This window comes from Entelurus aequoreus, linkage group LG10, assembly GCF_033978785.1.
Source record: "Entelurus aequoreus isolate RoL-2023_Sb linkage group LG10, RoL_Eaeq_v1.1, whole genome shotgun sequence".
NCBI lineage: Eukaryota > Metazoa > Chordata > Actinopteri > Syngnathiformes > Syngnathidae > Entelurus > Entelurus aequoreus.
The window spans coordinates 61197865-61223190 of record NC_084740.1 but is presented as its reverse complement, the minus strand read 5'-3'; the positions used below and the strand labels follow the sequence as shown (position 1 = coordinate 61223190).

General features: G+C 39.6%; 1 protein-coding gene across 1 annotated transcript in view; it reads left to right on the top strand.

Moving 5' to 3' along the window:
* The window catches only part of si:dkey-106n21.1 (solute carrier family 23 member 1), a 168942-nt gene that overhangs the window by 50421 nt on the left and 93195 nt on the right, over positions 1-25326 (top strand). Inside the window, exons 3-5 of the mRNA XM_062061907.1 lie at positions 3100-3257; positions 13095-13278; positions 17013-17194. Of these exons, the coding sequence (XP_061917891.1) occupies positions 3100-3257; positions 13095-13278; positions 17013-17194 (524 nt within the window). The remainder of the gene's footprint in view (positions 1-3099; positions 3258-13094; positions 13279-17012; positions 17195-25326) is intronic.

Below are 25326 nucleotides of genomic sequence, written 5' to 3'. Positions count from 1 at the left end.
TATATGTAATGTAGTAACATTCATAATAACATGTAATATATACATGATGTAAGTATATATGTAATGTAGTAACATTCATAATAACATGTAATATATACATGATGTAAGTATATATGTAATGTAGTAACATTCATAATAACATGTAATATATACATGATGTAAGTATATATGTCAAGGAGTAACATTCATAATAACATGTCATATATACACGCTGTAAGTATATATGTCATGTAGTAACATTCTTAATAACATGTAATATATACACGATGTAAGTATATATGTCATGTAGTAACATTCATAATAACATGTAATATATACATGATGTAAGTATATATGTCATGTAGTAACATTCATAATAACATGTAATATATACATGATGAAAGTATATATGTCATGTAGTAACATTCATAATAACATGTAATATATACATGATGTAAGTATATATGTCATGTAGTAACATTCATAATAACATGTAATATATACATGATGTAAGTATATATGTCATGTAGTAACATTCATAATAACATGTAATATATACATGATGTAAGTATATATGTCATGTAGTAACATTCATAATAACATGTAATATATACATGATGTAAGTATATATGTCATGTAGTAACATTCATAATAACATGTAATATTTACATGATGTAAGTATATATGTCATGTAGTAACATTCATAATAACATGTAATATATACATGATGTAAGTATATATGTCATGTAGTAACATTCATAATTACATGTAATATTTACATGATGTAAGTATATATGTCATGTAGTAACATTCATAATAACATGTAATATATACATGATGTAAGTATATATGTCATGTAGTAACATTCATAATAACATGTAATATATACATGATGTAAGTATATATGTCATGTAGTAACATTCATAATAACATGTAATATATACATGATGTAAGTATATATGTCATGTAGTAACATTCATAATAACATGTAATATATACATGATGTAAGTATATATGTCATGTAGTAACATTCATAATAACATGTAATATATACATGATGTAAGTATATATGTCATGTAGTAACATTCATAATAACATGTAATATATACATGATGTAAGTATATATGTCATGTAGTAACATTCATAATAACATGTAATATTTACATGATGTAGGTATATATGTCATGTAGTAACATTCATAATAACATGTAATATATACATGATGTAAGTATATATGTCATGTAGTAACATTCATAATAACATGTAATATATACATGATGTAAGTATATATGTAATGTAGTAACATTCATAATAACATGTAATATATACATGATGTAAGTATATATGTAATGTAGTAACATTCATAATAACATGTAATATATACATGATGTAAGTATATATGTAATGTAGTAACATTCATAATAACATGTAATATATACATGATGTAAGTATATATATCAAGGAGTAAGATTCATAATAACATGTCATATATACACGCTGTAAGTATATATGTCATGTAGTAACATTCTTAATAACATGTAATATATACACGATGTAAGTATATATGTCATGTAGTAACATTCATAATAACATGTAATATATACATGATGTAAGTATATATGTCATGTAGTAACATTCATAATAACATGTAATATATACATGATGAAAGTATATATGTCATGTAGTAACATTCATAATAACATGTAATATATACATGATGTAAGTATATATGTCATGTAGTAACATTCATAATAACATGTAATATATACATGATGTAAGTATATATGTCATGTAGTAACATTCATAATAACATGTAATATATACATGATGTAAGTATATATGTCATGTAGTAACATTCATAATAACATGTAATATATACATGATGTAAGTATATATGTCATGTAGTAACATTCATAATAACATGTAATATATACATGATGTAAGTATATATGTCATGTAGTAACATTCATAATAACATGTAATATATACATGATGTAAGTATATATGTCATGTAGTAACATTCATAATAACATGTAATATATACATGATGTAAGTATATATGTCATGTAGTAACATTCATAATAACATGTAATATTTACATGATGTAAGTATATATGTCATGTAGTAACATTCATAATAACATGTAATATATACATGATGTAAGTATATATGTCATGTAGTAACATTCATAATAACATGTAATATATACATGATGTAAGTATATATGTCATGTAGTAACATTCATAATAACATGTAATATATACATGATGTAAGTATATATGTCATGTAGTAACATTCATAATAACATGTAATATATACATGATGTAAGTATATATGTCATGTAGTAACATTCATAATAACATGTAATATATACATGATGTAAGTATATATGTCATGTAGTAACATTCATAATAACATGTAATATTTACATGATGTAAGTATATATGTCATGTAGTAACATTCATAATAACATGTAATATATACATGATGTAAGTATATATGTCATGTAGTAACATTCATAATAACATGTAATACATACATATTTTGGCCTATTAATTCCACAGATGCCTCACAACGTTCACTTTCCCTTCAACAACAACAAGACAAAGTTTGTCTAAGTGTAATCATGGCAGGTTTGATGAGAGACAACAAAGACTACTTTGGGACAAATGATGATCCAGAAAATTGTATTTTTGAGCCTGAATATAATGAGGATGACCTACAAGTTTTAGAAGCTGTGTGTTAAACAGATGCTGCTTAGTTAAACATTAATCATAAAGTAGCAGTATTGCTAAGTGCTAAACAAGATATACACACACAATCAAGCATCATCTAGCAAATCCATCCATTCCTTTCCTACCGCTTGTCCATTTCACCTGGTCTGTTATAACGCAAAACCTCGACATTATCTTGATCACGTCTCAGCTGGTAGAACCTTCTAGACAGGAAAGTCCTGAGAGTTTTTGCAAGACCATCCAGATGCTGTTTTGCTGCATGAGGTCCTGGAACAGAAGTGTGGTCTCCCTCTGAAGATAACACCTGATGATAAATGTCATTTTAGTCAAGCGGTTTCATCCTCTTGAGGTGAAATGTTTCATCCAAGATGGCGTCTCTCCGCAGCATTACGTGCTGGCGTTTGGCGGCATCATCGCCATCCCGCTCATCTTGGCCGAGCCGCTGTGCATCGGTGACAACAACCTGGCCAAGAGCCAGCTCATCTGCACCATCTTCTTCGTGTCGGGCCTCAGCACGCTGCTGCAGACCGCCATCGGCGTCAGGTGAGGTGGCCCCGCCCTGCCACACCTGGGGCAGGAAGTGTGCTGATCATCAACCTGCACGTTTACAGGCGACGTCATCAACGTGCACGTTTACAGGCGACGTCATCAACGTGCACGTTTACAGGTGACGTCATCAACGTGCACGTTTACAGGCGACGTCATTAACGTGCACGTTTACAGGCGACGTCATCAACGTGCACGTTTACAGGTGACGTCATCAACGTGCACGTTTACAGGCGACGTCATCAACGTGCACGTTTGCAGGCGACGTCATCAACGTGCACGTTTACAGGTGACGTCATCAACGTGCACGTTTACAGGCGACGTCATCAACGTGCACGTTTACAGGCGACGTCATCAACGTGCACGTTTACAGGTGACGTCATCAACGTGCACGTTTACAGGTGACATCATCAACATGCACATTTGCAGGTGACGTCATCAACATGCACATTTACGCGTGACGTCATTAACGTGCACGTTTACAGGTGACATCATCAACATGCACGTTTACAGGTGACATCATCAACGTGCACATTTACAGGTGACGTCATCAACGTGCACGTTTACAGGTGACGTCATCAATGTGCACATGTACAGGTGACATCACCAGCGTGCACATTTACAGGATACATCATCAACATGCACGTTTACAGGTGACGTCATCAACGTGCACGTTTACAGGTGACGTCATCAACGTGCACATGTACAGGTGACGTCATCAATGTGCACATGTACAGGTGACGTCATCAGCGTGCACCTTTACTGGTGACGTCATCAATGTGCATGTGTACAGGTGACGTCATCAGCGTGCACCTTTACTGGTGACGTCATCAACGTGCATGTGTACAGGTGATGTCATCAACGTGCACCTTTACAGGTGACATCATCAACATGCACGTTTACAGGTGACATCATCAGCGTGCACGTTTACAGGTGACGTCATCAACGTGCACATGTACAGGTGACGGCATCAGCGTGCACGTTTACAGGTGACGTCATCAACGTGCACGTTTACAGGTGACGTCATCAACGTGCACATGTACAGGTGACGTCATCAGCGTGCACGTTTACAAGTGACGTCATCAACGTGCACGTGTACAGGTGACGTCATCAATGTGCACATGTACAGATGACATCATCAATGTGCACGTTTACAGGTGACGTCATCAACGTGCACGTTTACAGGTGACGTCATCAACGTGCATGTGTACAGGTGACATCATCACTGTGCACATGTACAGGTGACGTCATCAATGTGCACGTTTACAGGTGACGTCATCAACGTGCACGTCTACAGGTGACATCATCAACATGCACATACACAGGTGACGTCATCAACGTGCACGTTTACAGGTGACATCATCAACATGCACATACACAGGTGACGTCATCAACGTGCACGTTTACAGGTGACATCATCAACATGCACATACACAGGTGACGTCATCAACATGCACATACACAGGTGACGTCATCAACATGCACATACACAGGTGACATCATCAACATGCACATACACAGGTGACGTCATCAACGTGCACGTTTACAGGTGACGTCATCAACATGCACATACACAGGTGACATCATCAACATGCACATACACAGGTGACGTCATCTACGTGCACGTTTACAGGTGACATCATCAACATGCACATACACAGGTGACGTCATCAACATGCACGTTTACAGGTGACATCATCAACATGCACATACACAGGTGACATCATCAACATGCACATACACAGGTGACATCATCAACATGCACATACACAGGTGACGTCATCAACGTGCACGTTTACAGGTGACATCATCAACATGCACGTTTACAGGTGATGTCATCAACGTGCACGTTTACAGGTGACATCATCAACATGCACATACACAGGTGACATCATCAACATGCACATACACAGGTGACGTCATCAACGTGCACGTTTACAGGTGACATCATCAACATGCACATACACAGGTGACATCATCAACATGCACATACACAGGTGACATCATCAACATGCACATACACAGGTGACGTCATCAACGTGCACGTTTACAGGTGATGTCATCAATGTGCACATGTACAGGTGACGTCCAAGACCAAGTCCAAGTCCAAGTCCAAGTCCAAGTCCAAGTCCAAGTCCAAGTCCAAGTCCCGTGCCCCGGACTTGAGTGTTTGAGTGTGTTTAGTGAAGCTGAAGTAGTCATCGATGACACCTGAACCAGCGTGCTAACATTGCGTCATCCTTGAAGACATGACTCCCAAAGCACAGCGGGGGTCCCCAACATTTACGTGGACACGCCCATCCTTGAAGACATGACTCCCAAAGCACAGCGGGGGTCCCCATCATTTACGAGGACACGCCCATCCTTGAAGACATGACTCCCAAAGCACAGCGGGGGTCCCCAACATTTACGAGGCCACGCCCATCCTTGAAGACATGACTCCCAAAGCACAGCGGGGGTCCCCATCATTTACGAGGACACGCCCATCCTTGAAGACATGACTCCCAAAGCACAGCGGGGGTCCCCAACATTTACGAGGACACGCCCATCCTTGAAGACATGACTCCCAAAGCACAGCGGGGGTCCCCAACATTTACGAGGCCACGCCCATCCTTGAAGACATGACTCCCAAAGCACAGCGGGGTCCCCAACATTTACATGGACACGCCCATCCTTGAAGACATGACTCCCAAAGCACAGCGGGGGTCCCCAACATTTACGAGGCCACGCCCATCCTGGAAGACATGACTCCCAAAGCAGAGCGGGGGTCCTCAACATTTACGAGGACACGCCCATCCTTGAAGACATGACTCCCAAAGCACAGCGGGGTCCCCAACATTTACGAGGACACGCCCATCCTTGAAGACATGACTCCCAAAGCACAGCGGGGGCCCCCAACATTTACGAGGACACGCCCATCCTTGAAGACATGACTCCCAAAGCACAGCGGGGGTCCCCAACATTTACGAGGACACGCCCATCCTTGAAGACATGACTCCCAAAGCACAGCGGGGGTCCCCAACATTTACGTGGACACGCCCATCCTTGAAGACATGACTCCCAAAGCACAGCGGGGTCCCCAACATTTACGAGGCCACGCCCATCCTTGAAGACATGACTCCCAAAGCACAGCGGGGGTCCCCAACATTTACGTGGACACGCCCATCCTTGAAGACATGACTCCCAAAGCACAGCGGGGGTCCCCGACATTTACGAGGCCACGCCCATCCTTGAAGACATGACTCCCAAAGCACAGCGGGGGTCCCCAACATTTACGAGGCCACGCCCATCCTTGAAGACATGACTCCCAAAGCACAGCGGGGGTCCCCGACATTTACGTGGACACGCCCATCCTTGAAGACATGACTCCCAAAGCACAGCGGGGGTCCCCAACATTTACGAGGCCACGCCCATCCTTGAAGACATGACTCCCAAAGCACAGCGGGGGTCCCCAACATTTACGTGGACACGCCCATATAAGGCACTTCAACAATGGGACCCCACTTGGGTTTGCAGGTCTGACGTCCAAACACAGGAAACTTTTTGTTCCACACCTTTAGTCCACATTGGGGTGACCCTTATTGGTCACGTTGTAACAGCTGTCCTTTAAATGGACAACAACTTGTGTTGTCATGGTAACATGCAGTACTGTGTGTATACACTAGTGTGTATACAGTACTGGATCTATACTGTACTGTGTGTATACTGTACTGTGTGTATACATTACTGTGTGTGTATACTGTACTGTGTGTATACATTACTGTGTGTATACATTACTGTGTGTGTATACAGTACTGTGTGTATACATTACTGTATGTATACATTACTGTGTGTATACATTACTGTATGTATACATTACTGTGTGTGTATACAGTACTGTGTGTATACATTACTGTATGTATACATTACTGTGTGTATACATTACTGTATGTATACATTACTGTGTGTGTATACAGTACTGTGTGTGATACTGTGTGTATAGAGTACTGTGTGTATACTGTATTGTGTGTGTACTGTACTGTGTGTGTATACTGTACTGTGTGTATACATTACTGTGTGTATACATTACTGTATGTATACTGTACTGTGTGTATACATTACTGTATGTATACATTACTGTGTGTATACAGTACTGTGTGTATACAGTACTGTGTGTGATACTGTGTGTATAGAGTACTGTGTGTATACTGTATTGTGTGTGTACTGTACTGTGTGTGTACAGTGCTGTGTGTGTATACTTTACTGTGTGTATACATTACTGTGTGTATACAGTACTGTATGTATATATTACTGTATGTATACAGTACTGTGTGTGTGATACTGTGTGCATACAGTACTCCGTGTATACTGTAATGTGTACAGTACTGTGTGTGTGCTGCACTGTGTGCGTACAGTGCTGTATGTGTATACTGTACAGTGTGTATACATCACTGTGTGTATACAGTACTGTGTGTGTACTGTATAATTAACGTGGTATTAATGATGTCTTCTGGTTGTAGTCTTCCCAACATGTAATTAAGATGTCATTAATCATAACAAATGTGTCCCTAATCATTTGCGTTGTCTAACATTTAAAGTCGTTATGATTTGAAGCTGCTTATTAATCCTCATGAAGAACTTCAATAGTCGTACAGAACATTTGTGCTGCACCAAGGACTGGGACGTGTCTGGTGAGGTCTGGACCAGGTGGGGGGGGGGCTGGATGCAGGACTCACTTCCTGTGGGTGGTGCTGTGAAAAGGTCCCACAGGGAGATGATGCATCCACGGCGACTCTTTGTCAGGCCCGACTTCCCACACAGCGCACAAAGGAGTCCACTTGGCTCCTGCTGGAAACCTGAGCAAATAATGGAGGCTTTTGTGGGACAAGTCAGCCCACGCAGGTCAGAGTCAGCAACGTCAGCGAGATGCCGGCAAACACTCGGCAATCAGACACCTCGTCTTTATCTGCTCTGCATCCTTTTCAACGCGCCAACACACGGCTTTGACGGAGATACTTCAGCGGATAAAATGTGTGGAGAGGGATTTTCCCATCATGCATTGCAGGGGATTGAAATTGCTCCTGAAGAAAACACACATTCAATAAAATCTATATCTACAGTCTATAAAAACATGGTGTTTTTATGAGATACTGTTTTTATGAAATAGTTGTATATTGCTCCTTAAGAAAACACGCATATTTAATCAAATCTATAATGTATAATAACATGGTGCTTTTTTAAAAATGAAATACTGTTTAAATTGCTGCTAGAGAAAACTATATATTTTTAAATCTACATCTACAGTGTATAATAACATGGTGTTTAGAAAAAGTGTTACATTGCTCCTTAAGAAAACACACATATTTAATCAAATCTACATCTTATTCAACTGCATAATAAAAGTTTATTTCTATTTTTATGAAATACTGTTTTATTGCTCCTAAAGAAAACTAATTGTTTTGAATCTACATTCACAGTGTATAATAACATGGTGTTTTTATGAAATACATTATTTTATTGCTACCGAAGAAAACACGTATTTATTCAAATCTACATCTCCAGTGTATAAAAACATGGTGTTTTTTTTCAAATGAAATACTGTTTTTTTGCTCCTGAAGAAAACAAACACATTTATTTAAATCTACATATCCAGTGTATAAAAACGTGGTGTTTAAAAAAACAAAAAACATTACTGTTTAATTGCTCCTGAAGAAAACACACATTTAATACAATCTATATCTACAGTCTATAAAAGCATGGTGTTTTTATGAAATACTGTCTTTATTGATCCTAAAGAAAACAAACCGTTTTGAATCTGCAACCACAGTGTATAATAACGTGGTGTTTTTATGAGATACTGTTTTTATGAAATATTTTTATATTGCTCCTTTAGAAAACACGCATATTTAATCAAATCTACAATGTATAATAACATGGTGCTTTTTAAAAAATGAAATACTGTTTAAATTGCTGCTAGAGAAAACTATATATTTTTAAATCTACATCTACAGAGTATAATAACATGGTGTTTAAAAAAAAAAGTGTTACATTGCTCCTTAAGAAAACACACATATTTAATAAAATCTACATCTACAGTGCATAATAAAAGTTTATTTTTATTTTTATGAAATACTGTTTTATTGCTCCTAAAGAAAACTAATTGTTTTGAATCTACATTCACAGTGTATAATAACATGGTGTTTTTATGAAATACATTATTTTATTGCTACCGAAGAAAACACACATATTTATTCAAATCTACATCTCCAGTGTATAAAAACATGGTGTTTTTTTTAATGAAATACTGTTTTATTGCTCCTGAAGAAAACAAACACATTTATTTAAATCTACATATCCAGTGTATAAAAACGTGGTGTTTAAAAAAAATAAATACATTACTGTTTAATTGCTCCTGAAGAAAACACACATTTAATAAAATCTATATCTACAGTCTATAAAAGCATGGTGTTTTTAATGAAATATTGTCTTTATTGATCCTAAAGAAAACAAACCGTTTTGAATTGGCAACCACAGTGTATAATAACATGGTGTTTTTATGAGATACTGTTTTTATGAAATATTTTTATATTGCTCCTTTAGAAAACACGCATATTTAATCAAATCTACAATGTATAATAACATGGTGCTTTTTTAAAAATGAAATACTGTTTAAATTGCTGCTAGAGAAAACTATACATTTTTAAATCTACATCTACAGAGTATAATAACATGGTGTTTAAAAAAAAAGTGTTACATTGCTCCTTAAGAAAACACACATATTTAATACAATCTACATCTACAGTGCATAATAAAAGTTTATTTTTATTTTTATGAAATACTGTTTTATTGCTCCTAAAGAAAACTAATTGTTTTGAATCTACATCCAACGTGTATAATAACATGGTGTTTTTATGAAATACATTATTTTATTGCTACCGAAGAAAACACGTATTTATTCAAATCTACATCTCCAGTTTATAAAAACATGGTGTTTTTTTAATGAAATACTGTTTTATTGCTCTTGAAGAAAACAAACACATCTATTTAAATCTACATATCCAGTGTATAAAAACGTGGTGTTTAAAAAAAAAAAAACATTACTGTTTAATTGCTCCTGAAGAAAACACACATTTAATAAAATCTATATCTACAGTCTATAAAAGCATGGTGTTTTTATGAAATACTGTCTTTATTGCTGCCAAAGAAAACAAACCGTTTTGAATCTGCAACCACAGTGTATAATAACATGGTGTTTTTATGAGATACTGTTTTTATGAAATATTTGTATATTGTTCCTTAAGAAAACACGCATATTTAATCAAATCTACAATGTATAATAACATGGTGCTTTTTAAAAAATGAAATACTGTTTAAATTGCTGCTAGAGAAAACTATATATTTTTAAAAACTACATCTACAGTGTATAATAACATGGTGTTTAAAAAAAAAAGTGTTACATTGCTCCTTAAGAAAACACACATATTCAATAAAATCTACATCTACAGTGCATAATAAAAGTTTATTTTCATTTTTATGAAATACTGTCTTTATTGCTCCCAAAGAAAACACAACGTTTTGAATCTGCAACCACAGTGTATAATAACATGGTGTTTTTATGAGAAACTGTTTTTATGAAATATTTTTATATTGCTCCTTAAGAAAACACGCATATTTAATCAAATCTACAATGTATAATAACATGGTGCTTTTTTAAAAATGAAATACTGTTTAAATTGCTGCTAGAGAAAACTATATATTTTTAAAAACTACATCTACAGTGTATAATAACATGGTGTTTTAAAAAAAAGTGTTACATTGCTGCTTAAGAAAACACACATATTTAATAAAATCTACATCTACAATGTATAATAACATGGTGCATTTTTAAAAATGAAATACTGTTTAAATTGCTGCTAGAGAAAACTATATATTTTTAAATCTACATCTACAGTGTATAATAACATGGTGTTTTAAAAAAAAAGTCTTTCATTGCTCCTTAAGAAAACACACATATTCAATACAATCTGCATCTACAGTGTATAATAACGTGGTGTTTTTATGAGATACTGTTTTTATGAAATATTTTTATATTGCTCTTTTAGAAAACACGCATATTTAATCAAATCTACAATGTATAATAACATGGTGCTTTTTAAAAAATGAAATACTGTTTAAATTGCTGCTAGAGAAAACAATATATTTTTAAAAACTACATCTACAGTGTATAATAACATGGTGTTTAAAAAAAAAAGTGTCCTTAAGAAAATACGCATATTTAATAAAATCTACATCTACAATGTATAATAACATGGTGCATTTTTAAAAATGAAATACTGTTTAAATTGCTGCTAGAGAAAACTATATATTTTTAAATCTACATCTACAGTGTATAATAACATGGTGTTTGAAAAAAAAAGTGTTACATTGCTCCTTAAGAAAACACAAATATTCAATACAATCTGCATCTACAGTGTATAATAACGTGGTGTTTTTACGAGAAACTGTTTTTATGAAATATTTTTATATTGCTCCTTAAGAAAACACGCATATTTAATCAAATCTACAATGTATAATAACATGGTGCTTTTGTAAAGATGAAATACTGTTTAAATTGCTGCTAGAGAAAAATATATTTTTAAAAACTACATCTACAGTGTATAATAACATGGTGTTTAAAAAAGTGTTTCATTGCTCCTTAAGAAAACACACATATTCAATACAATCTGCATCTACAGTGTATAATAACGTGGTGTTTTTATGAGCTACTGTTTTTATGAAATATTTGTATATTGCTCCTTAAGAAAACACGCATATTTAATCAAATCTACATCTACAATGTATAATAACATGGTGCTTTTTAGAAAATGAAATACTGTTTAAATTGCTGCTAGAGAAAACTATATATTTTTAAACCTGAAGTTTAACAGTGTATAATAACATGGTGTTTAAAAAAAAAAAAGTGTTACATTGCTCCTTAAGAAAACACACATATTCAATACAATCTGCATCTACAGTGTATAATAACGTGGTGTTTTTATGAGAAACTGTTTTTATGAAATATTTTTATATTGCTCCTTAAGAAAACACGCATATTTAATCAAATCTACAATGTATAATAACATGGTGCTTTTGTAAAAATGAAATACTGTTTAAATTGCTGCTAGAGAAAACTATATATTTTTAAAAACTACATCTACAGTGTATAATAACATGGTGTGTAAAAAAGTGTTTCATTGCTCCTTAAGAAAACACACATATTCAATACAATCTGCATCTACAGTGTATAATAACGTGGTGTTTTTATGAGCTACTGTTTTTATGAAATATTTGTATATTGCTCCTTAAGAAAACACGCATATTTAATCAAATCTACATCTACAATGTATAAACATTGACATGGTGCTTTTTAGAAAATGAAATACTGTTTAAATTGCTGCTAGAGAAAACTATATATTTTTAAACCTGAAGTTTAACAGTGTATAATAACATGGTGTTTAAAAAAAAAAAAAAAGTGTTACATTGCTCCTTAAGAAAACACAAATATTCAATACAATCTACATCTACAGTGCATAATAAAAGTTTATTTTTATGAAATACTGTTTTATTGCTTCTGAAGAATACATCTACATCTACAGTGTATAACAATATGGTGTTTTGTTTAAATACTGTTTTTATTGCTGGTGAAAAAGTGACACGGACGTGTTGATTGTTTCAAATGTGACGATGTTTAGTTCCCAAGACAATAAATCAGCCAGTGAGACAAACCTTGGTCCTCAGGACACATGCAGTAACCTTTGACCTTTCAACCCACCTCAGTACACATCCGGTGACCTCTGACCTTTCACTTTATTGCAGGCTGCCGATCCTCCAGGGCGGGACGTTCAGCTTCATCACCCCCACCATCGCCATTCTGTCCCTGCCCAGGTGGCAGTGTCCGGGCCCCCGGGGGCCTACCGCCTCGTCCACGCCCCTGCAGAACAGCACCAGCCCTCTGGGGGGCGACGACGGCGACGAGGTGTGGATGTCGCGAATGCGCGAGGTAAGGTTTGTGTCCTGTCCGCCTACATGCTTACTTATCGCAGCTTTGAAGTCGGCCGCGGTTTGACCCCGGAACAGACGACTTCTATTGACATAGACAAATCCTGGAATGGAGCAAGTTCTTCTCTTCCAACAGTCGCTATATAAACTGCAACCAGACAACATTTGGGAGTTACCGCATCATAAACGTTATTTTATTTTTCACTTTTTATTCACCAGGGAACACAAAGTGCTTCATTCCGTGTTGAATATTGTTTGACAAGTGCTTCATTTGGGGACCGCCACAATAAAATGTCATAAATCTAATGTCATAAAACATTAAATCTGCAGGTTATGGTGTAATAAAAAATATTTTCCAACAAAACAAACCTAAAAATATGAAATATGCTATCATATGAAGTGAATGAAGTGCAAGTAAGTATTGAATATATCTGAAAATAATCCAAATACATTTGAAGCATATAATTATAATCATAATATAATTAAATAATCCAAATAAAGTTGAAGCATATAATTATAATCATAATATAATTAAATAATCCAAATAAAGTTGAAGCATATAATTATAATCATAATATAATTCAATAATCCAAATAAATTTGAAGCATATAATTATGATAATCCAATCAAAGTCGCACCAGAGCCTCCGAGTCCGTGTTTTCAGAGGGTCACTGAACACACCACAGTGCTAGCTAAGTCAATCAAGGCTAATTTGGCACTTCCCAAACTGCCTGTCCTTAGTAGTCTTGTATACAGATCACAAGCGGACTATACAGATCACAAGTGGACTATACAGATCACAAGCGGACTATACAGATCACAAGCGGACTATACAGATCACAAGTGGACTATACAGATCACAAGCGGACTAAACAGATCACAAGCGGACTATACAGATCCAGAGGTGGGTAGTAACGCGCTACATGTACTCCGTTACATCTACTTGAGTAACTTTTGGGATAAATTGTACTACTAAGAGTTGTTTTAATGCAACATACTTTTACTTTTACTTGAGTATATTTATAGAGAAGAAACGCTACTTTATCTACATTCAGCTCGCTACTCGCTACTGATTTTTATCCATCTGTTAATGCACGCTTTGTTTGTTTTGCTTTGTCAGACAGACCTTCAAAGTAGGATCTATCACATGCCTGCGTTTCACCAATCAAATGCAGTCACTGGTGACGTTTGACTCCGTTTCACCAATCAAATGCAGTCACTGGTGACGTTTGGCTCCGTTTCACCAATCAAATGCAGTCACTGGTGACGTTTGACTCCGTTTCACCAATCAAATGCAGTCACTGGTGACGTTTGACTCCGTTTCACCAATCAGATGCAGTCACTGGTGACGTTTGACTCCGTTTCACCAATCAAATGCAGTCACTGGTGACGTTTGACTCCGTTTCACCAATCAAATGCGGTCACTGGTGACGTTTGACTCCGTTTCACCAATCAAATGCGGTCACTGGTGACGTTTGACTCCGTTTCACCAATCAAATGCGGTCACTGGTGACGTTTGACTCCGTTTCACCGATCAAATGCAGTCACTGGTGACGTTTGACTCCGTTTCACCGATCAAATGCAGTCACTGGTGACGTTTGACTCCGTTTCACCGATCAAATGCAGTCACTGGTGACGTTTGACTCTGTTTCACCAATCAAATGCGGTCACTGGTGACGTTTGACTCCGTTTCACCAATCAAATGCGGTCACTGGTGACGTTTGACTCCGTTTCACCAATCAAATGCGGTCACTGGTGACGTTTGACTCCGTTTCACCAATCAAATGCGGTCACTGGTGACGTTTGACTCCGTTTCACCGATCAAATGCGGTCACTGGTGATGTTTGACTCCGTTTCACCAATCAAATGCAGTCACTGGTGACGTTTGACTCCGTTTCACCGATCAAATGCAGTCACTGGTGATGTTTGACTCCGTTTCACCGATCAAATGCAGTCACTGGTGACGTTTGACTCCGTTTCACCAATCAAATGCAGTCACTGGTGACGTTTGACTCCGTTTCACCAATCAAATGCAGTCACTGGTGACGTTTGACTCCGTTTCACCAATCAAATGCAGTCACTGGTGACGTTTGACTCCGTTTCACCAATCAAATGCAGTCACTGGTGACGTTTGACTCCGTTTCACCAATCAAATGCAGTCACTGGTGACGTTTGACTCCGTTTCACCAATCAAATGCAGTCACTGGTGACGTTTGACTCCGTTTCACCAATCAAATGCAGTCACTGGTGACGTTTGACTCCGTTTCACCGATCAAATGCAGTCACTGGTGACGTTTGATTCCGTTTCACCAATCAAACCGAGCCAGGCGGTCACATGATTAACAAACTTAAGCTTACATGAACTCAACGTCAAATTTGAGGAAGCACATGGCGGTAAGTAACGTTAGTAGATATTTTGGCTGTCGCCGTAGGCTGATGTTAGCTTCCCTGCTATGAATCACTGTCAAATGTACATCGTGTGGGGACATTTATTAACGCACTGCAGCCTCATAGACACACACACACACACACACACACACACACACACACACACACACACACACACACACACACACACACACACACCCACACACACAGTCGCGCACACACACTCACGCATGCATAGAAACACCAATCAGTGTGTTCCCAGGTGCAGCCCACACCTATCAGTTTATGGTTTGCGTAAAGGCTAACTTGTTATTTTCCTTTGTAATATCTGCCTACTGAGCCAATGGTGCTGTTAAGTTATTTTGGCTCAATTTGCCTTAATTTTTTTTATGTTAATGTATTATTATTTAATATATATTATTGTTTTAGTTGCTTAAGAGATATTCCTGGCTCTGAATTTGCTCATTGCTATTTTTATGTTTTTGTGCATTATTTGTTGCCGTCATCATTAAAGGAACAGGTTACTCATCAGTTACTCAGTACTTGAGTAGTTTTTTCACAACATACTTTTTACTTTTACTCAAGTAAATATTTGGGTGACTACTCCTTACTTTTACTTGAGTAATACATCTCTAAAGTAACAGTACTCTTACTTGAGTACAATTTCTGGCTACTCTACCCACCTCTGTTCAGATCACAAGTGGACTGTACAGACCACAAGCGGACTAAACAGATCACAAGTGGACGATTCAGGCCGTCTAAGGAAACCTTAGACTTCAACACTTCGGTTCGCTCGGACTTAGTTAGGACTGATCTAGTTTGAAGTGGATCAGTACCCACATTTGTAGTACGAGGGCCACTCCAACAAGGGAGCACACTTAAGGAGTAAGGGAACAGAAGAAGCGCACTTAAGGAGTGAGAGGAAACCGTACTCTACACAATGACACCGTGGCAAAGTCACAGGGGCCGCGGAGCGTGTGTGGAGCCAAAGCCGAAGAGATGGGAAGAGTGAAACGTGAGGAGATCGCTGCGTAAAGGGACTGGAGGGCTGCGGTGGTCAGGAGGGGAGGAGCATCAGGTGACAGATCATGGCTCTGATGTTTCATGTATCAAAACTAAAATGTAGCCAATATTAAAAGAAATTGCTTGATTTCTGAAAGTATCAACAAGTATCGCACTACATTTTGGTCAATCTTGGTATTGGACCATCCCTACAGGGGGGCACACGCCCAGACAAGTCTCTGACTATTGTGGTTTAAAACTGCTCTCATTGTTCCACCTCAATTTGCACCAGTGGAACGTTATTTATCGCTGTGTTGATGCTGGAATGTCCTGTGTTCTTCCCAGATCCAAGGAGCCATCTTGGTGTCCTCCTTGGTTCAGATCCTGCTGGGCTTGACGGGCCTGGTGGGTTTGGTTCTGAAGTACATCGGACCGTTGGCCATCGCTCCCACCATCAGCCTCATCGGCCTGTCTCTCTTCATCGAGGCGGGCAAGAAGTCGGGCGCCCACTGGGGCATCGCCGCTCTGTGAGTCTTCATCAACTAGAATAGTCCTTCATCAACTAGAAGAATAGATCTTCATGAACTAGAGTAGTTGTTCCTGAAATTGAATAGTTCTTCATCAACTAGATGAATAGTTCTCTAAGAACTAGAATATTTCCTCGTCAGCTGGAACAGTTCCTCATAATACATGAGCATGTTCTTGGTACCATGGTCTGAAATGTGCCGATCAGATGTTCAATGTTTGAATGATGTCTGGAGTAGGTTGACAAACTTTAGCTCTGGCCTCCTCAGACCAACTGGAATCTTGCAGTTTAGGACAAGAAGTTTTGAGTAAGGAGGAGTTGTGTTCCTACGATGGCATTGGAAGTCAAGTTTTAGAGAAGGTCAGATGGTATCAAGTACACACAGAAGTAGGTCAGTAGTAGATCCAGGTAGTAGTCAGATGGTATCAAGTAGACACAGAAGTAGGTCAGTAGTAGATCCAGGTAGTAGTCAGATGGTATCAAGTAGACACAGAAGTAGGTCAGTAGTAGATCCATGTAGTAGTCAGATGGTTTCAGGTAGACACAGAAGTAGGTCAGTAGTAGATCCAGGATGTAGTCAGATGGTATCAAGTAGACACAGAAGTAGGTCAGTAGTAGATCCAGGTAGTAGTCAGATGGTATCAAGTAGACACAGAAGTAGGTCAGTAGTAGATCCAGGTAGTAGTCAGATGGTATCAAGTAGAAACAGAAGTAGGTCAGTAGTAGATCCAGGTAGTAGTCAGATGGTATCAAGTGGACACAGAAGTAGGTCAGTAGTAGATCCAGGTAGTAGTCAGATGGTATCAGGTGGACACAGAAGTAAGTCAGTAGTAGATCCAGGTAGTAGTCAGATGGTATCAAGTAGAAACAGAAGTAGGTCAGTAGTAGATCCAGGTAGTAGTCAGATGGTATCAAGTAGAAACAGAAGTAGGTCAGTAGTAGATCCAGGTAGTAGTCAGATGGCATCAAGTGGACACAGAAGTAGGTCAGTAGTAGATCCAGGTAGTAGTCAGATGGTATCAAGTAGACACAGAAGTAGGTCAGTAGTAGATCCAGGTAGTAGTCCGACAGTGTGACAGTACGCCATGCTAACTGCTAGCGTGAATGTAAAACAACAAAACAACTTCCTACACTTAAGAGAAGCAAACAGAGAACAATCAAACTAAAGAACATAATTACTACACAAAGAAACTACACTAATATCACCAGGAATACTTTTTAAAATTTCCATTTTGTCTCTCAACCAAGGCAGACGCTTACTTTTCCTCTCATTTATTTCTCCTGTTACTTTTTTTGGTCTTCTTTGCACTGCTCTTCAAAATCTAAACATAAAGCGGATCAACTGCCCTCTCAACAAGATCTTCTCCACGAGAAGTTCCAGTTCGAAGGAACCTGCTTGTGCTGACAGAACTTTTGCTGCTAGATACAAGATGGACTCTTGGGAAAAGTGGAGGGTTGTGTGTGCCTGTCTGTTTTTTCCATCAAGGACGATAAAAAAATCTACCAATTCGGTGTCATGATACCAAGACATCGGCTGATTGGAGTGGGTGTATCGACACTTTGGCGCTGGCAGCCATTGAAGGTACCCTAAATCTGCCACAAAGGATTGATGGGATGGGCAGAGATTTGGGCACGAAGTCTATCAACTTTAAACTAAATCGCAAACTGGTCAACTTATCGGAGAAGCTTTCCGCTCTGCAAGGCAAAAAAACCCCCAAAAACTAGAGCAGACAATCCATTAGAAGGCATCTGACCAAAACAGCCCTTATGAACAATCCCACTCCCTCTGCAGTAACCTTGGCAAGGTCATGATGGACACACCCCGGTGAGAGCATCCTCGGGGATTATTAAAGTATTTCTGATTCTGATTCTGAAGGACCCCTGAGACGTTGTCGACTTTGTTGGACACCTCCATAGCAACCAAATCTGCGGAATGAGGCACTCACAGGCTTATGGACACACACGCACCCATGGACTACTATACAGATACACACACATGTATGCCACCCCCCTTTTATCTGAACTGTCTATAAAATAAAAGCCATCCATCCATCCATCCATCTTCTTCCGCTTATCCGAGGTCTGAGCTCTCCCCAGCCACTTCGTCCAGCTCCTCCCGGGGGATCCCGAGGTGTTCCCAGGCCAGCCGGGAGACATAGTCTTCCCAACGTGTCCTGGGTCTTCCCCGTGGCCATCTACCGGTCGGACGTGCCCTAAACACGGGGAGGTGTTCGGGTGGCATCCTCAGCAGATACCCCAACCACCTCATCTGGCTCCTCTCCATGTGGAGGAGCAGCGGCTTTACTTTGAGCCCCTCCCGGATGGCAGAGCTTCTCACCCTATCTCTAAGGGAGAGACCCGCCACCCGGCGGAGGAAGCTCATTTGGGCCGCTTGTACCCGTGATCTTGTCCTTTCGGTCATAACCCAAAGCTCATGACCATAGGTGAGGATGGGAACGTAGATCGACCGGTAAATTGAGAGCTTTGCCTTCCGGCTCATCTCGTTCTATGCCACAACGGATCGATACAGCGTCCGCATTACTGAAGACGCCGCACCGATCCACTCTTCCCTCACTCGTGAACAAGACTCAGAGGTACTTGAACTCCTCCACATGGGGCATGGTCTCCTCCCCAACCCGGAGATGGCACTCCACCCTTTTCCGGGCGAGAACCATGGACTCGGACTTGGAGGTGCTGATTCCCATCCAAATTACTTCACACTCGGCTGCAAACTGATCCGGTGAGAGCTGAAGATCCTGGCCAGATGAAGCCATCAGGACCACATCATCTGCAAACAGCAGAGACGTAATCCTGCAGCCACCAAACTGGATCCCCTCAACACCCTGACTGCACCTAGAAATTCTGTCTATAAAACTTATGAACAGAATCGGTGACGAAATAAATAAAATAAACAATGGACAATACGGCTCCACCACTTTAGTCATAATTTTTGCGCTTAAAAAACTTCTCTACGGGTTGATATTGTCATGACTGCCACAAGTGGTGGAAAAGTATATTACAACCACTGAGGCCCATTTTTTGGCAGCCCTGTCAACAGGGTCTTAGCGCTTCAGGGAAGGTGTCAAGATCTCCTTGATGGCTGCATCGCCAGCTGCTGGCCTTCAGAGCAGGCGGAAGTCTGGGATGGAGTGTCTGGATAGCAGACGGAAGGACGAGACATCTTCATCCCCTCACCTCCACATGATTCATCTCTGCCGCTTCTTCATGGTTCCATTGCTCCCGCTTGGCCCCTGAAAAACTTGGGCCATGGAGAGATCTGTCAGGAAGGACTAGCTTAGTCACGGAGGTCTGTGCCATCATTCCCCGCACGTCTGGTACCACTGGAACAATCGGAGCAGGGCTGAACAAACCTTTTCCACTGAGGGCCGCACTGAAAATCAAAGCATGCGGGGGCCATTTTCATGTAATAACACGTTAACTATAAGGTCTTTTGACGGCGGTTTATTGTTTCCACACGTTTTTCACCCTCGGCCCGTTCTGTAGCTGAAGAAAATGTAATGGCGTACAGTTACCGCGGAGCCACAAGCGAGAAAAGAGAAGTCTCAGGTCCAAAGTCATGGCAAGTCGTCTTCAGGACAAGACAATTTGAACTTCAATCGCCGTGAGACGACATCGTCAGAGGGAACGCTGCTGGCGAGCGACACACACATACATGACGACTCCCCCAACACTTTCTCTTCTCCTTCCTCGCTCCCACCATTTACAGTTCACAACACAATATTCCCATCGCTGCAGTATATTCTTTGACAACATGTTCTGATTGATAGTCCGCATTTACAGAATGTTTAAAGGCCTACTGAAATGATTTTTTTTTATTTAAACGGGGATAGCAGATCCATTCTATGTGTCATACTTGATCATTTCGCGATATTGCCATATTTTTGCTGAAAGGACTTAGTAAAGAACATCGACGATAAAGTTCGCAACTTTTGGTCGCTGATAAAAAAAGCCTTGCCTGTACCGGAAGTAGCGTGACGTCGCAGGTTGAAGAGCTCCTCACATTTCCCCATTGTTTACACCAGCAGCGAGAACGATTCGGACCGAGAAAGCGACGATTACCTCATTAATTTGAGCCAGGATGAAAAATTTGTGGATGAGGTACGTCAGAGTGAAGGACTAGAGTGCAGTGCAGGACGTAACTTTTTTCGCTCTGACCGTAACTTAGAGGCCTACTGAAATGATTTTTTTTTATTTAAACGGGAATAGCAGATCCATTCTATGTGTCATATTTGATCATTTCGCGATATTGCCATATTTTTGCTGAAAGGATTTAGTAGAGAAAATCGACGATAAAGTTCGCAACTTTTGCTCGCTGATAAAAAAAAGCCTTGCCTGTACCGGAAGTAGCGTGACGTCACAGAAGCTAGTATTCCTCACAATTCCCCGTTGTTTACAATGGAGCGAGAGAGATTCGGACCGAGAAAGTGACGATTACCCCATTAATTTGAGCGAGGATGAAAGATTCGTAGATGAGGAACGTTACAGTGAAGGACTTGAGAGGCAGTAATGGACGTATCTTTTCTCGCTCTGACCGTAACTTAGGTACAAGCTGGCTCATTGGATTCCACACTCTCCTTTTTCTATTGTGGATCACGGATTTGTATTTCAAACCACCTCGGATACTATATCCTCTTGAAAATGAGAGTCGAGAACGCGAAATGGACATTTAAAGTGACTTTTATCTCCAAGACAATACATCGGTGACACACTTAGCTACTGAGCTAGCGTGATAGCATCGTTCTCAAATGAAGATAGAAACAAAATAAATAAACCCCTGACTGGAAGGATAGACAGAAGACCAACAATGCTATTAAACCATGTACATATAACTACACGGTTAAAAATTCTCAGCCTGGTAAGGCTTAACTATGCTGTTGCTAATGACGCTAAGGCTAATTTAGCAACTTAGCAACCGGACCTCACAGAACTATGTACTCTCTCCTTTTTCTATTGTGGATCACGGATTTGTATTTTAAACCACCTCGGATACTATATCCTCTTGAAAATGAGAGTCGAGAACACGAAATGGACATTCACAGTGACCATACTTGCCAACCTTGAGACCTCCAATATCGGGAGGTGGGGGTAGGGGGGGGGGGGGGCGTGGTTATTTACCGCTAGAATTCACCAACTCGAGTATTTCATATATATATATATATATATATATATATGATATACTCAAGAGGATACTATATCCTCTTGAAAATGAGAGTCGAGAACACGAAATGGACATTCACAGTGACCATACTTGCCAACCTTGAGACCTCCAATATCGGGAGGTGGGGGTAGGGGGGGGGGGGGGGGCGTGGTTATTTACCGCTAGAATTCACCAACTCGAGTATTTCATATATATATATATATATATATATATATATATATGTATGTATATATATGTATATATATATATATATATATATATATATATATATATATATATATATATATATATATATATATATATATATATATATATATATATATATATATATATATATATATATATATATATATATATATATATATATATATGTGTATGAAATACTTGACTTTCAGTGAATTCTAGCTATATATATATATTTATTTTATTTACATAAAAGAAATACTTGAATTATCTATCCATTAGATGGCAGTATTGTCCTGTTTAACTTCTCCGTTCATGACTGAGAAATCATTTCGGCCACCGTGTTCAATGGAGAAGTCTGTTCTACATATTTACAGGCAACATACACCTTCCCCTTCCAACTGTCCTGGATGAACTGAAATTCTTGTTTCCATTCGTTTTGGAACTTGCAAGCGTATTTATATATCGTGGGAAAGCGGACGTGACTCAGTCTCAGGTCCGCATTGAGCTGGAGGGGGCGTGGCCTCCAGCTCCGGCTGAATACCGGGAGTTTGTCGGGAGAAAATCTCTGCCGGGAGGTTATCGGGAGAGGCGCTGAATAACGGGATTCTCCCGCTAAAAACGGGAGGGTTGGCAAGTATGACAGTGACTTTTATCTCCACGACAATACATCGGCGAAGCACTTTAGCTACGGAGCTAACGTGATAGCATCGTGCTTAAATGCAGATAGAAACAAAAGAAATAAGCCCCTGACTGGAAGGATAGACAGCAGATCAACAATGCTACTATCAGGAGACACCGAACCAAACCATGGACCTGTAACTACACGGTTAATGCTGTGCCGCCTGTCGAAGCCTAGCAATGCTGTTGCTAACAACGCCATTGAAGCTAACTTAGCTATGGGACCTCATCAGAGCTATGATAAAAACATTATCTCTCCACCTACACCAGCCAGCCCTCATCTGCTCATCAACACCCGTGCTCACCTGCGTTCCAGCGATCGACGGCACGGCGAAGGACTTCACCCGATCATCGATGCAGTCTGCGACTAGCGTCGGATAGCGCGTCTGCTATCCAGCTCAAAGTCCTCCTGGTAGTGTTGCTACAGCCAGCCGCTAATACACCGATCCCACCTACAGCTTTCTTCTTTGCAGTCTTCATTGTTCATTAAACAAATTGCAAAAGATTCACCAACACAGATGTCCAGAATACTGTGGAATTTTGCGATGAAAACAGAGCTGTTTGTATTGAGATACAATGTGTCTGAATACTTCCATTTCAACCATTGACGTCACGCGCATACGTCATCATACATAGACGTTTTCAACCGGAAGTTTCGCGGGAAATTTAAAATGTCACTTTATAAGTTAAGATTTCATCATTGATATATAAAATATCAGACTGTGTGGTCGCTAATAGTGGCTTTCAGTAGGCCTTTAACAGGCTGAATATTACATTTATTAAAATGGTCATGCAACAAAACAAATATAATTAACTTGTACGAAATATAATGTATCCATCCATCCATACATCCATCCATCTTCTTCCGCTTATCCGAGGTGGGGTGGCGGGGGCAGCAGCCTAAGCAGGGAAGCCCAAACTTCCCTCTCCCCAGCCACTTCGTCCTAGCTCCTCCCGGGGGATCCCGAGGCATTTCCAGGCCAGCCGGGAGAGATAGTCTTCCCAACGTGTCCTGGGTCTTCCCCGTGGCCTCCTACCGAACGGACGTGCCCGAAGCACCACCGTAGGCCCGAACCATCTCATCTGGCTCCTCTCGATGTGGAGGAGCAGCGGCTTTAGTTTGAGTTCCTCCTGGATGGCAGAGCTTCTCACCCTATCTTTAAGGGAGAGACCCACCACCCGGCGGAGGAAACTCATTTGGGCGGCTTGTACCCGTGATCTTGTCCTTTCGGTCATAACCCAAAGCTCATGACCATAGGTGAGGATTGGAACGTATATCGACCGGTAAATTGAGAACTTTGCCTTCCGGCTCAGCTCCTTCTTCACCACAACGGATCGATACAGCGTCCGCATTACTGAAGACGCCGCACCGATCCGCCTGTCGATCTCACCATCCACTCTTCCCTCACTCGTGAACAAGACTCCGAGGTACTTGAACTCCTCCACTTGGGGCAAGATCTCCTCCCCAACCCGGAGACGGCACTCCACCCTTTTCCGGGCGAGAACCATGGACTCGGACTTGGAGGTGCTGATTCCCATCCCAGTCGCTTCACACTCGGCTGCGAACCGATCCAGCGAGAGCTGAAGATCCTGGCCAGATGAAGCCAACAGGACCACATCATCTGCAAAAAGCAGAGACCTAATCCTGCAGCCACCAAACCGGATCCCCTCAACGCCCTGACTGCGCCTAGAAATTCTGTCCATAAAAGTTATGAACAGAATCGGTGACAAAGGGCAGCCTTGGCGGAGTCCAACCCTCACTGGAATTTTATATAATATAATGTACAGAATATTTATTTAGGTAGAAATATCACAGAATACATTAACAAACATCTTTGACGATGAAAACATGATCATAACAAACTACAAGTTGCGTTATTAATGTGTTAGCCTGCTATCTAAACATGAGAGTGTAGCTCCTCCTCTAAATGCAAGTGGTCCTACAGCAGGAATACAAATTCTGCATTTCTACAAAATACAAAATCCGGTAAAACTCCCAACGCACTGCAAGTATTTTTTTAAAATTGTCATTAAAAGCGTGTTGACATCCATTTTGTGTCGAGCTCTTAAAAAAAAAGCATAGTGTTGAA